The 21,352-nt window shown below is 38.2% G+C and overlaps 1 protein-coding gene across 1 annotated transcript in view; it reads left to right on the top strand.

Moving 5' to 3' along the window:
- The first annotated feature begins 2,031 nt into the window (after window positions 1-2,031).
- Window positions 2,032-21,352, top strand: part of PRKCE (protein kinase C epsilon) — a 941,255-nt gene continuing 921,934 nt past the window's right edge. Inside the window, 1 exon segment of the mRNA XM_053712727.1 lies at window positions 2,032-2,886. Coding sequence (XP_053568702.1) covers window positions 2,539-2,886 — 348 coding nt within the window. The 5' untranslated portion in view covers window positions 2,032-2,538.

Genomic DNA, 21,352 nt, shown 5'->3' with positions numbered 1-21,352 from the left:
TAACAGTTGCAGCCTGCAGATATTGCATGCCATATTGCTGTGATGGACATCAGAATGCCAGTCATGATAAAAAAAGGTACATTCTTTCAAAAATGTCTGAGGACAGTGTGTTAAAAAAATGGGACAATCCTGTTAAAAACAGGACGTCTGGTCAAGTTCCTTTAACCTTTTGAATAAGAGCATCTTATTTTTGCCATGGGACATCCCTGTATGTATTTAATTTAATTTACATTATCATTATTATCATTTATTTGTATAGCGCCGCCAAATTCCGTAGCGCTGGGTACAATGATAGGGGTATACAATGACAAAGATTTGTGATACAATACAAAAAATAACAAGACTAAACAAATCTAGCACAGGAGGAAGAGGGCCCTGCTCCGGAGAGCTCACAGTCTATAGGTTTAGGGTGCAGAAACATAAGGTTGGGGTAGCTTGTTACATCGGTTGTATTTGCAGCAGTGAGTCAGGCAGTTCATGTACATGTATTAGCTTGGTTCGGATGCGGGATGGAGGAGAGATGGTAAGCCTCTCTGAATAGGTGGGTTTTCAAGGATCTTCTGAAGCTATACAAGGTTGGAGACAGTCTGATGGAGCGGGGTAGAGAGTTCCAGAGGACAGGAGCAGCACGTACAAAGTCTTGGAGGCGGGAATGGGATGTAGAGATAACAGGAGTGTAGAGACATAGGTCAGAGGTTGATCAAAGAGGACGGGATGGGGAGTATTTCACGATGAGAGAGGAAATATAGTTGGGAGTTAGACTGCTGAGTGCTTTGTAGGTTAGGGCTAATACTTTAAATTGTATTCTGGAGTGTATGGGGAGCCAGTGTAGAGACTGGCAGAGCGGGGCAGCTGATGTAGATCGTCGACTTAGGTGGATGAGTCTAGCAGAATAGATTGGAGGGAGGAGAGGCGTTGTTTTGGAAGGCCATTTAAGAGTAGATTGCAATAATCAATGCGTGACAGGATGAGGGAATGAATAAGTATTTTTGTAGTTTTTTGAGTAAGGAAGGGACGAATTCTGGAAATGTTGCGCAGGTGTGAACGGCAGGATTTAGTAAGCGTTTGTATATGTGGGTTGAATGTGAGTTCTGAGTCTAGTGTGACCCCAAGGCAGCGGACCTGGGGTGAGGTGTTGAGAATAGAGTCTCCAACCATCAGAGAAATTGTATCTAAAATGTTTCAAAGGCTACAATAGTAAAAAAAAATTAATCAACTCCTAAAACTTTTTCTAGACTTAACAGAAAAAAATGGCTAATATACAAGTTGTAAGTAAATATATTTAAAACACTAGAATGAATGCATTTACTACCATAGAGGGCTTGTGCACAATAAATTGAAGCTTTCTCTAGCAGTCAAACAGTAAATCTCTAGGGGTGCATCCCTGTCAGGGTTGTAATAACCACAGGAGTCTCAGCTGACACAGGGCCCAGCCTTCTAGGGGACCCGCCTATCCAGCCTTGGAAAAGATGTAGTAGAATATAGGGAATATAATATCTGTTATTATTCAGGTATGATGTAGCTTTTATGGGGGTACAATTATATAACAGCAGTATGTGGGGATTTGGTGATCTGTTGAAATGAGGAGGAGGTCTAATAAGGTCTAGTTATGCCCCTGGATTACTGCAGAACCCCAATTCTCAATAAAAAGGGGTTCAATTAAGACCATAAATAAATATTAGATAAAGATCACCCTCTATCCGACTCCAATATGTCCGCCACCCTTTAAATGTATCTTTGTGACACTCTCTGTTAGCGCCCATAATTGTTAGCGTCTAAAACCACCCGAGGAGGGCTCATTTGAAGGCTGAAGTGTTGTCTAAGTACGCACAGTCTTGGACTTTCTCCGGAGCACAATACAGACCACAGAGGCTGCTGGTTATGGGAGATAGCGGGTGTCTGTGATCACACAGGGCTGGCAGAGCCGCAGCTCACCTCTGGCTGTGTCAGCCTCCTCTGCTACACTCACTCACTGACGTCTTTTGCGCATTTCCTGCATTGGAAGGAGGAGAGGAGGAGAGGTGGGGAGTTGCTAATCAGCAGCAGCAGCACAAACCATCCAGGGGGGATAAGCACCGATCTGGCGATTTCCAACCCCGAATCCCCCCTAGCCGGACCTGCCCCAGCCTATGCATGTTGCATGGTACCAGCTGGTACAGCCTGCTCCCTTGGGATCTGAGGAGGATCCCGTCTGCATGCGGATGTGAGCTCCCTGCAAGCCAAGACAAGGGGGCGGCTCACACTGAAGCAACATTAAAGCTCAGATTGTACCCAACATTTGCATGGATTATCTAACACGGTAGGTAGAAGGAACCGCAAAAACAACAAGACAGCCACCCACCCTCCCTGGCCGCCCCCAGGATTACATGTGGATATTCATTGCATTTGAGGACATCCCCTTGTTTTCCGTTAGAAATCCCATCTGTACATGCATGCAGTGGGTGTCGCAGGCTGAATACAGGTAAAATACCAGATCTGTACTAATCCTGGTGCAATCAGAGGGTGGGCAGATAAGGTGGAGGCACAGCTGGTACCAACATGGTTATTTTCAATGGCTTGCTGAAAATCAGGATAGGTGAGGCTGAGAACCTGAAGCCCACAGCCTGGTCACTGAGGCATGCAGTGGGTTCCAGACCTCAAACCTTCCTGCTGGACCCTTACATAGCTGTGAATGTAGATGACTCCAGGATTGGCCAGACTTCCACCAAGCAGAAGACCAACAGCCCTGCGTGGAATGATGACTTCTCCACGGATGTCTGCAATGGCAGCAAGATAGAGCTGGCTGTTTTCCACGATGCCCCAATAGGGTATGATGATTTTGTGGCTAACTGCACCATCCAGTTTGAGGATCTGCTGCAGAATGGGAGCAGGCACTTCGAGGACTGGGTAAGACACCTTTTTTCTATAGTATACATATATATATTTCCCACACATGTCCCCCCTGCTGTCCATTGTTTTCCTCTTGCAGCAGCCCATGCTTAGAGGAAATCCTCTTGGAGTGACAATTCCAGATATCTCAGTTCTTCCGTGTGTATGATGTGCATCTGCTGGATGCTTGTGGTTTATTTTTCCTGCACCATTATTATGTATATGGATTCTGTGATTATACTATGTACATCCACCTCTGATAATCTAGGCTTTTTCAAATCTGGAGATTTCATTGATTCATCTAAGCAACCAAGCTACATAATAGAGTCAAAAAGACTTAAATGTTTCCTGAGCATCCTTTTAAAAGTTCCCAAACCTTAATGGCCAATGAATGATTGATATTTGATCAGTCTATTTGTTCTTCAATTAATGGCCCTACAAAGGGAATTGTAAAACACACAGCTCTGGTTATAATATTGTCTAAACCATGTAATTGTTTATGATATTATGTAACATAACAGCTACCTTACTAACCAATTGTGATGCCATTGAACGCTGCTTTTAGTGAAGTAACCCTATTGGATGCCAGGGGTTAAACACGTTTGTAGTTTTTTAGGTCCTGTCACTATGTTAGTGATAGGATAATTGGTGATGTGAAGGAGACATCCCAGCATAGTATTTCCTATCAACTTATATCTCAAAACTCTGCCCATGTCATGTCTTATACAGGTTATAGTGGAAATCACATGTAACTAAGATAACATGCATTGTTTATGAGGTTAACAACAACCCACTGCTTCCTTTGCCTGCAACACAGGTTTACACTGACATACCTGCACATGTTTATACATCTGCAACTGCTGAACCTGCAATCAAAGCCTGGTATTTACTGAGCAGAGAAATCATGAGGCATAAATCCAATATAACAATAACACATCTGGTCAGTGCCTGCAATGTTGTCTCTACACTAATTGCACTGACTAGCTCTCTATTTAAATAGAGGAGGTTGGCCACAGGTTAGTAACACTTGCTGATTTATACCTAGTAAATGTGCTGTGAGACATCAATCATTTTCACTGGCAACTGTCTACCGTTCTGGGGAATTAAATTCATACCGACACTAAATTCAATTTACATCACTTTCCCCCAAGGAGAGTTATCTACAACCAAGGTATTGCAGAGAAATACTACTCCTACAAATGAATTTAACATATTTTATTGAAGTGTGGCAGACTTATTTTAACACAATAACAACAAATATTTGTGTGCGTGCGTGTGTGTGTATATATATATATATATATATATATATATATAATTTTATATTTAGCTATTTTAAATGTGTAATTACAGAGTTTATGTTTGTGTTGATCAACAAAGTGTATCTGTTTCATTTTACATAGTAATAGTTTTAATACATAATTCGATTAAGTAAGGGACATAATCAAAAACACTTTATAGGACTAGAAGATTTTAACTGTCTTCAAAGGTTTGTAATTGGAAAGTCACTTGGTATTCAGGTGCTATTTTTAACTCTTGGCTACCAGAGAGTGTCACAGCCCTCTATAGCGGAACATTGGATAAGTAGACTGCGTGTGTAAAAGGACAGTAAACTTTTTTACATTTTAAGATACAATGTTTAATTATGTGTAGTAAACAACAACAAAAAACTTCATTATTTTGCCTTCTTTTCCTGTAATTTAAGTCTGAGAATTTTAGGTTTTCCAGTTCTGCAAGACAATGAATATATTGCTAACAAAATGACAGTAACAAGCCTTTTCTACGCCAGTAGAAAAGGCTTGTTACAAGGTGTTGATTGGTGGACTGCATGAAAATCTTGTAATTACAATGTTTTTACTGTCAGCTATGGTTTAACATTTTGCTTTGTCTTTTAAAAATTCTCATAGAAGAAAACCGTTTTCCTTTTGTATAATTTTAGAGCACTGTGGCATGCAGGAAAAAAAAAACCCACGTGGGTCCAAAATCTGTACACACAGAAACAGGAGGACTTTTGTCCATTATTAATCTATGCATTTTTATATTTGTAAGTGCAGACTTTATATAATCTCCAGGTAATATTCACCTCTAATTCAGTATAAATCCAGCCAGCACACCATTCCACATATCCACTACTCTTTATGTTAAACAGAAACTTTCATGTAAAGCTTCTACCATAGCAGCAAAATAAAATCAACTACTGTACCATTTAATTGGTAGTGTGATTGGTGCATTGATATTTCCATTAAACACCTGTATTTTATTTATAATGTGAGGACTTAGGGCTCCATTTATTGAAAGCTGTGTGTAGAAAAGGTTTGCTCCTGGGAACCTGTGCTCCCAGCCACTGCTTGTGCAATGCCACCTGCTGCTCATGCACTGCCAGTCTCGCACAAGCAGGGACTGTCAATTGGGATGATTTAACACCGCCACAATTTAGGTGGCAGAGAGGCAAAGTAGCATCCTTTTTTGGAGGAACCAATGCGGACTTGTGTGTGGTGTTTGTTCTGTTAACAAATTGTCTATTGACTGGCATTAACAGAAATGATAAGGTAACAGACTGCAAATTAGGGTCATATATGTGGCCGGCTTAGGCTTGTGAAGCCTGCCGTGTGCTCTTTTGATTTTTATGGCCTGGAAAAGGCACAGTAACATAAGCATGATATAATTATTATTATTTTAAATTTTTAGAGGATCTTAAGGAATTAGTGATTTTTTTATTTATAAGGGTCAATGTATTTTTTTTTATTTTTCACTTTGACCTAAATAATATATATTTATCAGTGACCAACTTCTAAAATAGTAATATTAATTTATATATTAACTATAATCTGCCAATTACTTTATCATTCTGTCCATTGAACTTGCTATACTAGTTAGAAACAGAAAGGTTACATTTAAAAGGGACATTAAATCATATAATCTATCCCATCTATTCTGCTTCTTGCAGCATAACAATACTATTTATAATTTATGCATATAAATTACAGTTTACAGCTTTAATATACTTACCTCTCTCACTAGTCACTCATCAGGCCCATTTAAAAAAGGGACATAAAAAAGCTTAATACAATACTTTTCTGTAATATTGCAATACATTAACATATATGTTGAGTGTATATATTAAAACTATGTTTGTTTCAAAATGTGTTATTAGATGACCAAACACCCTCCCGCCAATTGTCTAAATTGGAGGAGCCAATCCAAACTTTGTTACATCATTGTTGTTGTATTGTAGTAGCTTATCACCTCAGCTGAGACCAATTAGGGACACATCTGTAGCAGGGTTAGGCTTGCATAGTCTCTAAATAGGAAAACCCACAATTTTCAGAGGAAAAAAGTAAACTAAATCATAAATGTATATTGCAAAGTAGTTGTGTTTTTTCTTGCTATGCATAAAAAACATTTTATATTACATTTGCAAAGTGTTTAATGTGTCTTGTTATTTTCTAGTAAGTCATAGGTTGTGTGAGCCTAGCAAGACAGCAGTGTTACAAGTACACAGACAAGTCACTGCTTCTTGTGCACAACCTGTTGTAAAACCATCTTATGTTGTATTTTTTATTGTAAGAAGCTGTGCTGACAGAGAGACCTATGTGCACCTGTTCCTGTCCATGTTAATGGGAGAGGACTGCTGTGTTAGGAATCTCTGATAAAGTAAAACCATTTTAAAATTATGATTTGACATAAGCAAGGCTATAAGTATTGCAGTTTATACAGAAATGTTTTTGATAGTGTTTTTTTTTTTTCAAACGTTGGACAGCAGTCTTGTTTATTTAAAGATGAAACAGTGTGAGAAATCTCTCTAATGTCTGTTATTTAATAGAGACATTCTCTCTATATTTTTATCCCTGGAGAGCACTGTGAATTCATAGCCAGTGTAGACCGGGAGTAGTAGTGAATGTATTACACAAATCTACTTCTACCACTATGCTTCTTGGTTTCATTGGCTGCAGTTGTACTTTTTTTTCTTCAATGACAGATTTTAAAGTTTCCTTTCATTTCCCTGTGAGCCAACCACAGACTCATATACATGTATATAGTTTACATAAAAAGACCAGGCACAATCCTTCATAAATAGCAGCTGTCCTTTTCCAATTGTTTGTTTAAAAAGCAATTTAAAAAAACCCAACAAAAAACATGAAAGTTTAATTTTGAATTTCATTATCTTTTAATACATTTTTTTTAAAAAAATAATACTATGCTGTATATGAGCAGTAAAGTTTTGTTAATCTATTTTTTTTGGGGAAAAAAGAAAATAAATAACTGCTTTTCTTTAAACTCCTTAACTGCGGATGGCGATACATGCTCATCAGCCGCACAATGCTTTTAGTTCGGATGACAACCATCCCTGGTGGTGGTGGTGGTGGGGGGGGCTTCTTTCAGAACTCATTGTGGCCTCTACTGCACTTAGCCCCACATCTCTGGTAGTCTAGTGGCCTGACATTGCTGGGAAATCTGGGGATGCAGGTGACATCACCACTCACAGGAAACCTGGAATTGCCAGGTTGATGCATAGGCCTTAAAGTGATTGCAAACTTTACATGTTTTAAAATCAGGTTTGTAATCTAAGTGATATTTTAGCAGGGTTTTAATCTGCGCTCTAGCTAGAAAAAAAAAAATGCTGTACGGCTTGATCACTGATTGGAGAACAGTTCAAACCATTTGCTCACAAAAAATATGAGTTTTGAAGTGGGCGGCAGGAGTCTGGGGTATTAGAATGGTACGGCTAGATTAAAAAATAAGTTATAGAACATCTTCATTAGAAGTGATCAGTTAAAGTCCGGACCTGATTTGAAAAGATGTAAAGTTTACCATCACGATAAGGGAGCTGCATGGAAAGGGTAAGTATTCAATCCTCAAGCTTAGCTCCTTTAAAGGAATAGTCTAGTCAAAATTAAACTTTCATGATTCAGATAGAGTATGCAGTTTTAAGCAACTTTCTAATTTACTCCTATTATCAAATGTTCTTCGTTCTCTTGAAATCTTTATGTGAATGTAAGTTTAGGAGACGGCCCATTTTTGGTTCAGCACCTGGGTAGTGATTGCTGATTTCTGTGTACATTTAGACACCAATCAGAAAGTGCTACCCAGGTGATGAACCAAAAATGGGCCGGCTCCTATGCTTACATTCTTGCTTTTTCAAATAAAGTTACCTAGAGAATGAAGAAAAAATAATAGGAGTAAATTAGAACGTTGCTTAAAATTGTTGCTCTATCTGAATCATCTGATCAAAGTTATACAGTAAACATATACCCAATTCTTCTTTTTACAGCAGAGTTTAGAAAAAGAAACAATCAGTATTGTTTACAAGACTTTTAGTAACATTGTAATAAAAATATGCATTTTTTTCACACATATTTCGGACATGTCATATTATGTATACATAAAATAATGGTATATACATAAAGTAATGGTATAGTCATATATAAATAAAAAAATGGTATTATTTGATTCTGCTGTGCCTGCTTAACAAAAACAATATATCATTTGTGTTTGTTGTTTTCTTTTACTAAAAATGACCTACCTTTGGATTTATATGTAAGCAGCACCTAAAACTCAAAAAAAGCATGGCTTAAAAGTAACATTTTAAATGTATAAAAAAGTAAAATAGGCAATCACAAGTTGTTTTTGTTGTTTTTTCCAGAGAATTATCACCAATTTGAAGAAACACACTCATAAAGGGCCACTACCCTAGTGTGAACCATTACTGGATTTAAAATCCTTTTAAATACAAAAAATGTGTATGCATGTTAAATAATAAATGTTTATAATGATTTTCCAGAACAGTCTAACACTGAATCCCTGTAATTATACCTGTAGTGCTTGTCTGTATTTTTATAGAGCCTCCAGGTATTTTAGTCTGAGCAGTTATTGTTATTTATACCTGATACTGTCTTGGAACCTTTTTTTTTCTGTGATTGACGAGGGAACACTGGCTATTAACCTTTTAAGGATGCTATGGCGTTCTAATCTGTGCAAACCACGCCGGGCTTTAGCGCCGTTAAGACGGAATAGAACGTCCTAGCCGTTTTGGCTGTCCTGAAGCCAACGGCGCTTCATGGATGCGATCACGATCTGGATGGCGTGCCTAGTGTCCAAGGGACGCACCCCTGACCCGATCCTATCATTGAAGTCTTGCGATCGTGTGATTTCAATTTGTGTACATCGGAAAGTTGTTCCGATGTAGACAAATTAACCTGGTCGTCAAAGGGTTAACAGAGCTCTTCACTTGTAGCGGACCAAGAGGTTCTCATACTGCTATAAATGTCTTTGCTCAATAAGATGGTCATACGTATATTGCCTCTGTAAAGGATACATTTAGAATTAATACAAATTCACCTTCTGCAAATAAAGTGTATGTGAAGAAAAGCGACACATATAAAATCAAGTTTTATTAACCCATTAGCTAACAAACAGGGCTGCAGTGCCTTTAGAGCATTTCAATATTATGATATACAGAAACGAGTAAGCAATGATGAATATAGGTATATTTAATTTCTTTACAGTCAAATCTATTGGCAAGTTTATATACTGAAAACACACACCTTGTCTAATGTACATAGGTTGTAAGAAGATACATATAGAAAATGGTCATTGCAGAACAATCATAACCAGAGTTCACATTAGGCAATTTGGCAGATGGCTAGAGTGCTATATCTCAAAAGGAACCTTCCTGACTGGTAAAGTGCTAAATCATGTGGTACACACCCTATCGTCTTACATTCTGTTTTCTGTAACCCTCGCAGCCAAGTATGGATTGTAAAAAAATCCTAACATTTGTAGATATATATCGAAGTCTGAAAAGGCTGGTGGCTGGAGTGAGGGTGAACAGTGGACAATACTAAAGGGACAGTAAAGTCAAAATTAAACTTTCATGATTCAGACAGAGCATGCCATTTTAAACAACTATAAAATGTATTTTTATTATCTAATTTGCTTGATCCTCTTTGGTATTCTTTGTTGAAAAGTATATCTAGGTAGGCTTAGAAGCAGCAATGTACTACTGGGAGCTAGCTGCTGTTTGGTGGCTGCAAATATATACCTTCTGTCATTGGCTCACCTTGATGTGTTCAGTTAGTTCCCAGTAGGGCATTGCTGCTCCTTCAACAAAAGGAGACCACGAGATCCATTAGGAATGATTAACAAGCCTTGCTTTTGCGTGATTGGCCACGCAAAAGCAGGAGGCACGCTTGCACAATCAATTGCTTGTGCAATGTTAAATGCGGGCAGCAGATGCTACCCACTCATCGCAATGTCTGGTGGATAAAGTTCCCAGAGGTGAATCTTCTCCATCCGGGCTTTAATAAATGGGGCTCCTGTTCTACATATTTGTATGGGTTTTGTTAGGGGGGGGGGTTAATGAGTTTATAGAATCAAGAGGTAGTGAACTGAAAAATTCTGGAACCACTGCTCTATCAAAATCATAAATGTTGGTCTTCATGTCCTTTTTAAGGAGTTCTGGTGACCTGGCTGGTGGTTATGGGGCAGTCTCAGCAAGAGTGGTGCAGGGGAATCTTTGGCAATTCATGGGTGTGGCTTATTCAGATAAGAAGCAGGGGCAGTCCTTGTGTGTGTGTGTGTGGGGGGGGGGCAACAGTAGAGAGCATCCAACTTAATTATCCCATGCCATGTAATTCTGTCTGAGAACTACTCTCAATCTGGTGAAAAAGTTTAACTCCAAAACACCCTCACAGGAAGAAGGAACTACCAAAATGGACTCATAAGTCATAACTTATCATACAAATAATTACAATATTTATACTGTACATTACAGGTTAACTTTGTATAATGTAGGGTTAGACGTTTAAACCCTACTTCATAAACCACAGCAACAAGTGTGTGTGTGTATATATACACATACATACACACATATATACATATTATTTCCATTCTTTTACATTAATTGTAAAGAAGACATTTTCCTATGTCAAAAGGTTGTTCATCTTATGTGTTTGATATGGATATTATGCACTGTAAGGTTACAGATGAATCAACAAAATATATAACTATTTGCTTGTCAACAGACTATTTTGCAGTGTCTGTGGCAGTAAAGGGGTTAATCTCCCCTGTCTTTATCAGCTATGAGATTATGGCATTAGGAATACACAGTTTGGCTTGCTGTACAGCATACTTGTTTTCACTATAACGACGTGACAGTGGTTGCATCAAAATATTTGTGGTTTTTCCTGTGTAGAGTGTAATCACATACTGTATGTGTGGCTAACATCAGCCACAAACACACAAAGTCTGCTTGAGCAGAAATGGGCGATGTGTGACTTCTGTATTTTAATTCATCTGTGTTCAAGCAGCATCTTGAGATTATTTTTTTTTTTTTTTTAAAACTTTAATTTTTATTGAGGGTAAAAGATGCATACACGTAATAGTACAGGAGATACATATAAGGTTATACATTTAGCAATCTATATGACAATAAGGTAATGTATACGTATAACATATATAACTTGGACCCTCAGTTTTCTATCTCCTCCAAACAGATAGGGCCACTTTTGGACCACTCATGGAATCATTAGGATCTATAGAAGGAGGTTTATAGTATTATTAGGCCACTTATGGGCCCTAAAACTTATCAACCGTCAACATATCAAACATGGAAATAAATTTATAAACTTTGGATGTAACCATATGGGACTGGAAAGAACCATAGGTGCAGTTCAGCTAGATATTTACAATCATATATGGTTTAAAAATTCAGAGCAGTAGATGGCAATCTGCAATAACTTATTTGCAATAGTAATGCATATGACACAACATTAAAATAGAGAACCATCTAATATCTACCTATAGGCCAAATATTTACTTATGGCAAAAGAGGGTATACATCTAATTAGTGTGTGTGTGAAAGATCAAAACAATAACCCCTGATCCAGTGAAGTTTTGAGGACATGCACGGTTATATACACATTTGAAGGAGGACTGAGTAAATAAGAAAGTCAGCTTCACATTTTTAAAAAACAAACAACAACAAAAAACAACTCAACTGTGCACACAATAATAGCTAACTACAGTATCAGTCGTGCCCAAATAAATCACCAGATTATTTTTGCAATATTTTTACATATTTGAGATATATGAAGCATATAATGAAACCTCAGGGTTTGAAATTTTAAATCAGTGGATTATGGTATATATAAGGTTGCTCATTAAAACTTCCTTGTATTATATTCATCATCTGCCAATCAGGGTAAAAGACAAAATCACATAGGAGCATGGTAAAGAAAATATATGGTGTTGACCCCTTTTACTTTCCTATAGCCGGTATAAATAACATATTGAATATCAGCAATACAGAATGGTTGGTGACATACATGAATAATAAATTAGTACAGACTAAGCTAGTGATTTAAACGAAGGTACACTTAGCTCTCTCGTGTAACATAATGGACATTCCCCTTACAGGTATCAACTTGCATGACCAACACAGAGCGCTAATAGACATAGTGGTGGGGAAAAATGAATTTGGGACATAGGTCTAAAAAAACAATATGTCCCGGAGTGTGGGAGTCAATAACAAGTTGTCCCCGAGTGTTTACTTGACTCCTAGCCAGCTGGATAACGTGTTACCCCACTCCTGATCTGGGACACAGGGACAGATCAAAAAGTTCACTGAGATACCTCACAAGCGTGGATGTGGCCCTGGCCTCGGGCTCATATAATGTGTAGCGAGCTCCCTCAAATTCGTGTAGCCGCTGCTTCAAGATGGGACCTAATAGTCCACCACGGGTGAGCTGCGTCCCCCCGCCTGTACCGGCTCCCAGCATCTGTGGGCTCCGGCTCTGAGTGAACAGCACCTCCACCAATCGATCTCTCCTCCTGTTGTGTCCGCGTCTCAGGCCTGGGATCAGGGAGCTGGGTTGATCGGTAAGTGAAGTCCAAGTTACAATCTCACGGCTCATCTTAGCAGCTCCTGTTCCCTGCGCACCACTGCCGTCTGTGTCATGCAACGATATGGAGTTTCTATTGCCCTGTGGGACTGTCGCTGCACATTCTGCCTGGTACACTATTTCAACGACCTCTGGTTTGATGCGGTGGGAATCCACTTGTAAGGTTGATTTTGCCTCTGGGTTAAGCAATTTCGATGACACTTTGTTGCAGGCGCTCCCCCATTCAAAGTGCAGGGTCTCTGTAAGACATATAAGGAAATCTTGGAATATACGTTCTACCTCCCCCAAAAGGGATACATGTCTCGGTTCCATTATCTATTGAAAGTTTGTAATGTTTGCTGCATCTGACGGTTCACTGGTACAGATATTTAAAAGTTATACAGCGTATCTAGCTGTTAATCCTAGATCCATAGGAATATAGGGAGGGCGAAATGAAGGCCTAGGCCACTAAATGACCTCCGCTACGCACTTCATCAGTTAAGGTGTTCCGGGCTGAAATCTCTCTCAAAAAAATAGTGTGATCTGCTCAGTAACTCTCGGACTACCCTTTGATGCCAAGTAGTGCCCAAGATCACCAGTCTTCTGAGTAATAAATAGCGGATTTATAAACTCTTCTGCTCAGCCATAAAAAATAGCAGCCATCTCTGCTGCTAGTTAGACACGCCCCCATCTTGAGATTATTTTGTTTACAATCTTTTCTCCACAATTTCTAAAAAGCCATTGATCATTTTTTTATTAAGACTTTTTCCTGTTTGATTTATGGCAACTATATTTTGTGTTAACAATTACCAGTGAGCACATATTAGAGGGAAGAATTCACTTGAAATAGTTCTGTTTAGAGAAGAATGATTGGTATGATTACCCATTTCACTGTAAGATGAACTAGAAAATGTATTGCCTGACAGGGATCTGTTTGTGGATGATGTTCTGTTGACATCACATATATGATATTGCTCAATGTATAGCACAGCAGTCCGAGTGTTTATATGGTGCCCGTGTCAACCAGGGATACTGCCAGGTCCCTTCACATCAATTCCACAATCAACGGTCCACAGCACCTCTGTATAAAAGCTTCACTTTATTTAAAGACAGATAAAATACAGAATGTGATGTTTCGGGGTTTCCCCCTTAATCATACATGATGTATGATTAAGGGGGAATCCCCGAAACGTTACATTCTGTATTTTATCTATTGTCTTTAAATAAAGTGAAGCTTTTACTGAGGTGCTGTGGACCGTTGATTGCAGTGGCGGTTCTAGACAAATTTTACTGGGGGGGCCAAGGTGGGGCCAGTGGTTAATCAGGGGGGCACATTAAAAAACGGAAACAAATTATATATATATGCGAGTGTGTGTGTGTGTAAATGTATATATATTTATAATTTGTGTGTATATATATATATATATATATATATATATATATATATATATATGCACACACACATCCATTCACATATATACTGTACACACACACATATATATATATATATATATATACACACAAATATATATATATATATACACACATATATATCCTATATAATAAAAGACAAGAGTTTGTCTGAAGCCGTCATATGAGAGAGAGAGAGAGAGAGAGAGAGAGAGAGAGAGAGAGAGAGAGAGAGAGAGAGAGAGAGAGAGAGAGAGAGAGAGAGAGAGAGAGAGAGAGAGAGAGAGAGAGAGAGAGAGAGAGAGAGAGAGAGAGAGAGAGAGAGAGAGAGAGAGAGAGAGAGAGAGAGAGAATATTTTAAATATAACACAACACGGCCCGTGTTAACGGGCTTTAGGACTAGTATATATATATACATATACATACACACACACATACACATACAGTACATACACACACTGAGTAGAAAAACATTAAATAAAAAAAGAAGACTATGCACTTAGCTAGTGCTACATAGTTCAGATAGCAAATTCAATGAAAATGGTGTCAAATAATTATTTACATACATTAGAAAAATAAGGAAAACACTCCAGCAGAGTTGTGAAGGTGAGAGGGCAGACTTACATCTCTTCTGTTCTGGCAGTGTACAGGCTAGAGAGAACGTCTGCAAAACAAACCAGTGACACTTCTGGAACACTTGTCTGCAGACTGCAGCTGTAAGATGCCCCGCCCCCACAACAACTCGGGAACTGTAGCACATCTCTGAAAGGGGAGTGGGCACAAGTTTTACTTTACTTTGTTAACCCCAAGCTTTGACTAGACAGCGTTTCAGGGACAGGGAAGCAGATAAATAGCCTTGATCTTGTCCGGTATTTTTCAGTCAGCTCAGTGGCCAGCTCAGGTGGGGCCACAGGGGGAGCCAGGGACATTTTTACAGGGGCACTGGCCCCTGTGTAGAACCGCCCCTGGTTGATTGTGGAATATATGGATATGATGTTATTGATTATTTATTTTCATATTTAATATTTTCCTTAAAGGGCATTGAAAAAAAAAGTTTCCAATTTACTTATATTATCAACTTTGCTTTGTTCCCATTCCCATGGTATTCTTTGTTGAAGAAACACCTAGGTATGTGTCTGGAGCACTACATGACAGGACATTGTACTGCCACAGTGTTCTTGCAAATGGATAACATTTTTGCATATCTGCTGCCATAAAGTGCTCCAGACACATGCACGCGCCTAAGCTTACGTCCTTGTTTTAAACAAAAGATACCAAGAGAACAAAGTACGGTAAATTTGCTAATAGAAGTAAATTAGAAAGTTGTTTCAGATAGCATGCACTATGTCCCTTTAAAGGGACATGAATGTTAAAAATAAACTTTCATGGTTCAGGTAGAACATACAATTATGTACTTAACCCCTTTTTCATTAGGGCATACTGAATGAGGCTAAGGAGTGTGCATGTGCCCTGAATGTACGTAGCATTAACTGTAGAGGGAGTTCAACAGGCAGTGTTGAAATAAAACAGGGAACACCCCCTGCTGTACCTTCACTTACTATTACTCACACACACTATTTGGATGCCTATGAGTCCTATCCAAACACAGATGCACTTTCAGTTTGTGTTCAGTTATCTTTAACCCCTTAATGACCACAATGTACCCTGTATGTCACTGGTCGTTAAGGGTTTTTTCAGGACAAAATAGCACAAGTCTAGCAAGAACACGCTATTAATGCCCTCCCTCCAGCAGGCTTTGTGGAATAGAGCAGTCTCAACGCTGGTGGCAAGACCGCGCTATAAAACAATCAAGTCCCAAAAAAAGGCCAGTGACATACAGGGTACGTCGCTGGTCCTTAAGGGGTTAATAAACAGTGCTTGTAGCTATTCACTAGCTTAGTTCACCATAGATTGGCTGAAGCAACTGTACTGTACAGCTCTCCTTACAGGTTGCTTCTTTAACATTGCTACACACAATGCTGCTATATAGTGCTTGATAGTGAGTCACATGCACACTCTTGTGCATACTTCTGTATGCATTAATAGAAAGGGGACACGTTTTAAGCCAAAAAAAAAACCAAGAGAAAGAGGTAAATAGAGAGATGCTCTATCTGAATCAGGAACGTTTAAAGGGACAGAAAGGTCAAAATTAAAATGTGCATGGGTGAATTTCAGTTTTCGCTGATACCCTGCCAGGACTGTACCAACTCAAAATTAGCTTTATTCTCTTGGTATCCTTTGTTGAAGGAGCAACAATGCACTTCTGGGAACAAGCTGAAGGCATCCAGGTGAGCCAATGACAAGGTATATATGCGTAGCCACCAAACAGCAGCTAGCTCCCAGTGGTGCATTGTTGCTCATAAACCTACCTAGGTATGCTTTTCAACAAAGAATACCAAAGAGGACAAAGCAATTAGCTTTTTCTTTGTAATCATATGGTGGCTTGTCCCATTCTGCCATTTTGCTTTAATATCTTTTTTCTATATATAACAGTGGTACCCAGGGCTGAGCATGTTGCAGGGTCATGGGATGTGTACCCGGTCCGGTATGAGAGTGTAGCTCCCTTCCGTGTTTTTATATATATATATATATATATATATATATATATATATATATATATATATATATATAATAACTCATTGTGTAGTTCATTAACAAATCTAGACAGGCCCAGAGGCTTGTTTTCCCACAGAAAACCTCTGAATTACATTGTTTCCAATGCAGCAAAGGATTCTGGGTAAGATATGCAAATTAAGTACACAATGACGCACCTTTTTACTTTAGTCTGCTTTTCAGCAGGTTCCCTTTACACCAAAGTATCGCTGTTTACACAGCTTATAAAAACTTAGCTAGGGTTAGTGCAGTGATTTATAACCATCCCAGGACAGACTGTTTAGTGGTTTTTGCCACTCATCAGCTGGGAGAAGGTTAAAGTCACTGCTGGGTGAAGTTGATTCCAGCAGAATACAACAACATTTTAAATTAGGGGGAGATAAAAGGCGAGTTTAAAATCCTCCACTACGCACAAAATATAGAAAAAATAACTCATTGTGTAGTTCATTAACAAATCTAGACAGGCCCAGAGGCTTGTTTTCCCACAGAAAACCTCTGAATTACATTGTTTCCAATGCAGCAAAGGATTCTGGGTAAGATATGCAAATTAAGTACACAATGACACACCTTTTTACTTCAGTCTGCTTTCCAGCAGGTTCCCTTTACGCCAAAGTATCGCTGTTCACACAGCTTATAAACTTAGCTAGGGTTAGTGCAGTGATTCGTAACCATCCCAGGACAGACTGTATGTTGTATTCTGCCCGGAATCAACTTCACCCAGCAGTGATTCTAACCTTCTCCCAGCTGATGAGTGTCAAAAACCACGAAACAGTCTGTCCTGGGATGTGTGTGTGTGTGTGTGTGTATATGTATGTATGTATAAATATATGTATGTGTGTGTGTGTATATGTAAGTATAAATATATGTGTGTGTGTATATATGTATGTATAAATATATGTGTGTGTGTGTATATGTATGTATGTATGTATGTGTGTGTCAATGCTAGACCTAGGGATATATCAATCTGTAAATGTACCTAGGAACGTGTACAGATTAATATATCCCTAGGTCTAGCCGGATGTATAACATCCCAGCACATCTCTTAGGACCCACTGTAATTTGGACATACAATATGTACATTGGAAACCGCTGTAATCCAGTGGTGTGCAGACCTAATAGATGTCATTTAGATTACCCTAGTGTAGGATATGTGCGTATTCTTTTTCAGCAACAGAACGAAACACATTTGAAAATAGAAATTAATTTAAAAGTTTCTTAAAATGACATGCTCTATTTGAATCATGCAAGTTTAATTTTGACTTTTCTATTCCTTTAAATACCAAAGCCAGTTTATTTTTCTTTAGCTACATTAAATACCATTGCTATTGGCTATAAATTCTTGCAATATTTTTATTGGACTCCTTGCATCAACAAAGTAAATGCTCTCAATAGGCAACACTGTTAAATCTACCATCTGCTTAGGCCCCAGCATGCAGCTGCTTTGTATTGTTACTTTCTTAATATTGTAATAATTCCATATCCTGCTACTGTGTGTTGCTCTGCACCTGATGAGAACAAAACGGACAGAATGAATCTTTTCCTTAGTAGAGGAAGCCACGGGCAAGAGCTGCAGACACATTGTCAGCCCTTAGACATCGAAAACTATCTTTATCAGTGTATGTGAAGCTGAGAGTATGAACCATATCCCTATAGTGGAAGTTATTCATCTGCCTTTGTACAGCTTTGAGCTTGTGTGGGGGCGTTGGAATTAACCCTATGTCAGCCAGAGAAGGCTGCATAACATTGTAGTACAGTTCTCTCTGGTTACTAAGGAATTAAATAATCTAGTATTGGTGTGTGTGTGTGCATATGTATGTATGTATGTGTGTAAATAAATACATACAGATATAGATATATATATATATATATATATATATATATATATAGATATATATATATATATATATATATATATATATATATATATATATATATATATATATATATACACACACATAATATATACACACACATAATATATATACATACACATAATATATATATACACACATTATATATATATATATATATATAAATATATACATACACATAATATATATATATATATATATATATATATATATATATATATATATATATATATATATATATATATATATATATATATATATATATATATATATGTGTGCAGTTTTAGTTGGTGCACGTCTGATTTATAGGAATGTTCTTTTTTTCAAATATTTGCTTTTTATAAATAATGGTAGTGCGTGCTGATGCCATAGTTACACCACAGGTAATTCTACAACTATAATTTTCCTTTTATCAATGAGAATGTAGGATTATTATTCATCTTTGATGGCTCATACAGTTTAACAGCATATAGAAGGCTATAAAAATCTTGTATTTTTAGCACATTTATTAAAAGAGAAATTAGAGGAGTGATTTGATTTAAAATGTTCTCACTTTATTTTTTTCTTTTCATACGGCTAGATTTAGAGTTTTGTCGGTAACGACCCGCGTAGCTAACGCTGGCTTTTTTCTGGCCGCACCTTTTAAATAATTCTGGTATTGAGAGTTCACAGAATGGCTGCGTTAGGCTCCAAAAAGGGAGCGTACAGGCATATTTAACGCCACTGCAACTCTCGATACCAGAGTTGCTTACGGACGCGGCCAGCCTCAAAAACGTGCTCGTGCACGATTCCCCCATAGAAAACAATGGGGCTGTTTGAGCTGAAAAAAAACCTAACACCTGCAAAAAAGCCGTGTTCAGCTCCTAACGCAGCCCCATTGTTGTCTAGGGGGAAACACTTCCTACGTCTGCACCTAACACCCTAACATGTACCCCGAGTCTAAACACCCCTAACCTTACACTTATTAATCCCTATTCTGCCGCCCCCGCTATCGCTGACCCCTGCATATTTTTAACCCCTAATCTGCCGCTCCGTAAACCACCGCTACTTATATTATCCCTATGTACCCCTAATCTGCTGCCCCTAACACCGCCGACCCCTATATTATATTTATTAACCCCTAATCTGCCCCCCACAACGTCGCCTCCACCTGCCTACACTTATTAACCCCTAATCTGCCGGACGGACCGCACCGCTATTATAATAAAAATATTAACCCCTAATCCGCCTCACTAACCCTATAATAAATAGTATTAACCCCTAATCTGCCCTCCCTAACATCGCCGACACCTAACTTCAAACATTAACCCCTAATCTGCCTACTGGAGCTCACCGCTATTCTAATAAATGTATTAACCCCTAAAGCTAAGTCTAACCCTAACACTAACACCCCCCTAAGTTAAATATAATTTAAATCTAACGAAATTAATTAACTCTTATTAAATAAATTATTCCTATTTAAAGCTAAATACTTACCTGTAAAATAAACCCTAATATAGCTACAATATAAATAATAATTATATTATAGCTATTTTAGGATTTATATTTATTTTACAGGTAACTTTGTATTTATTTTAACCAGGTACAATAGCTAAAATAGTTAAAATAATTACAAAATTACCTGTAAAATAAATCCTAACCTAAGTTACAATTAAACCTAACACTACACTATCAATAAATTAATTAAATAAAATACCTACAATTACCTACAATTAAACCTAACACTACACTATCAATAAATTAATTAAATACAATATCTACAAATAAATACAATGAAATAAACTAACTAACGTACAAAAAATAAAAAAGAACTAAGTTACAAAAAATAAAAAAATATTTACAAACATCAGAAAAATATTACAACAATTTTAAACTAATTACACCTAGTCTAAGCCCCCTAATAAAATAACAAAGACCCCCAAAATAAAAAAATGACCTACCCTATTCTAAATTACTAAAGTTCAAAGCTCTTTTACCTTACCAGCCCTGAACAGGGCCCTTTGCGGGGCATGCCCCAAAGAATTCAGCTCTTTTGCCTGTAAAAAAAACACATACAATACCCCCCCCCAACATTACAACCCACCACCCACATACCCCTAATCTAACCCAAACCCCCCTTAAATAAACCTAACACTAAGCCCCGAAGATCTTCCTACCTTATCTTCACCATACCAGGTTCACCGATCGATCCAGAAGAGCTCCTCCGATGTCCTGATTCAAGCCCAAGCGGGGGGGGCTGAAGATGTCCATGATCCGGCTGAAGTCATCATCTAAGCGGGAGCTGAAGAGGTCCATGATCCGGCTGAAGTCATCATCCAAGCGGGAGCTGAAGAGGTCCATGATCCGGCTGAAGTCATCATCCAAGCGGGAGCTGAAGAGGTCCATGATCCGGCTGAAGTCTTCTATCAACGGCATCTTCAATCTTCTTTTTTCCGGATCCATCTTGCAGACCTCCAACGCGGAACATCCTGCTGGCCCGACGGACTACCGACGAATGAAGGCTCCTTTAAGGGACGTCATCCCTCGAATTCCAATTGGCTGATAGAATTTTCCTACTTAAGGTAGGAAAATTCTATCAGCCAATCAGAATTTTCCTACCTTAATTAGGATTCTGATTGGCTGATGGAATCAGCCAATCAGAATCAAGTTCAATCCGATTGGCTGATCCAATCAGATTGAGCTCGCATTCTATTGGCTGTTCCGATCAGCCAA

The sequence above is a fragment of the Bombina bombina genome, chromosome 4 (assembly GCF_027579735.1).
Source record: "Bombina bombina isolate aBomBom1 chromosome 4, aBomBom1.pri, whole genome shotgun sequence".
Lineage (NCBI taxonomy): Eukaryota > Metazoa > Chordata > Amphibia > Anura > Bombinatoridae > Bombina > Bombina bombina.
This window is presented reverse-complemented; position numbering and strand designations above follow the sequence as displayed.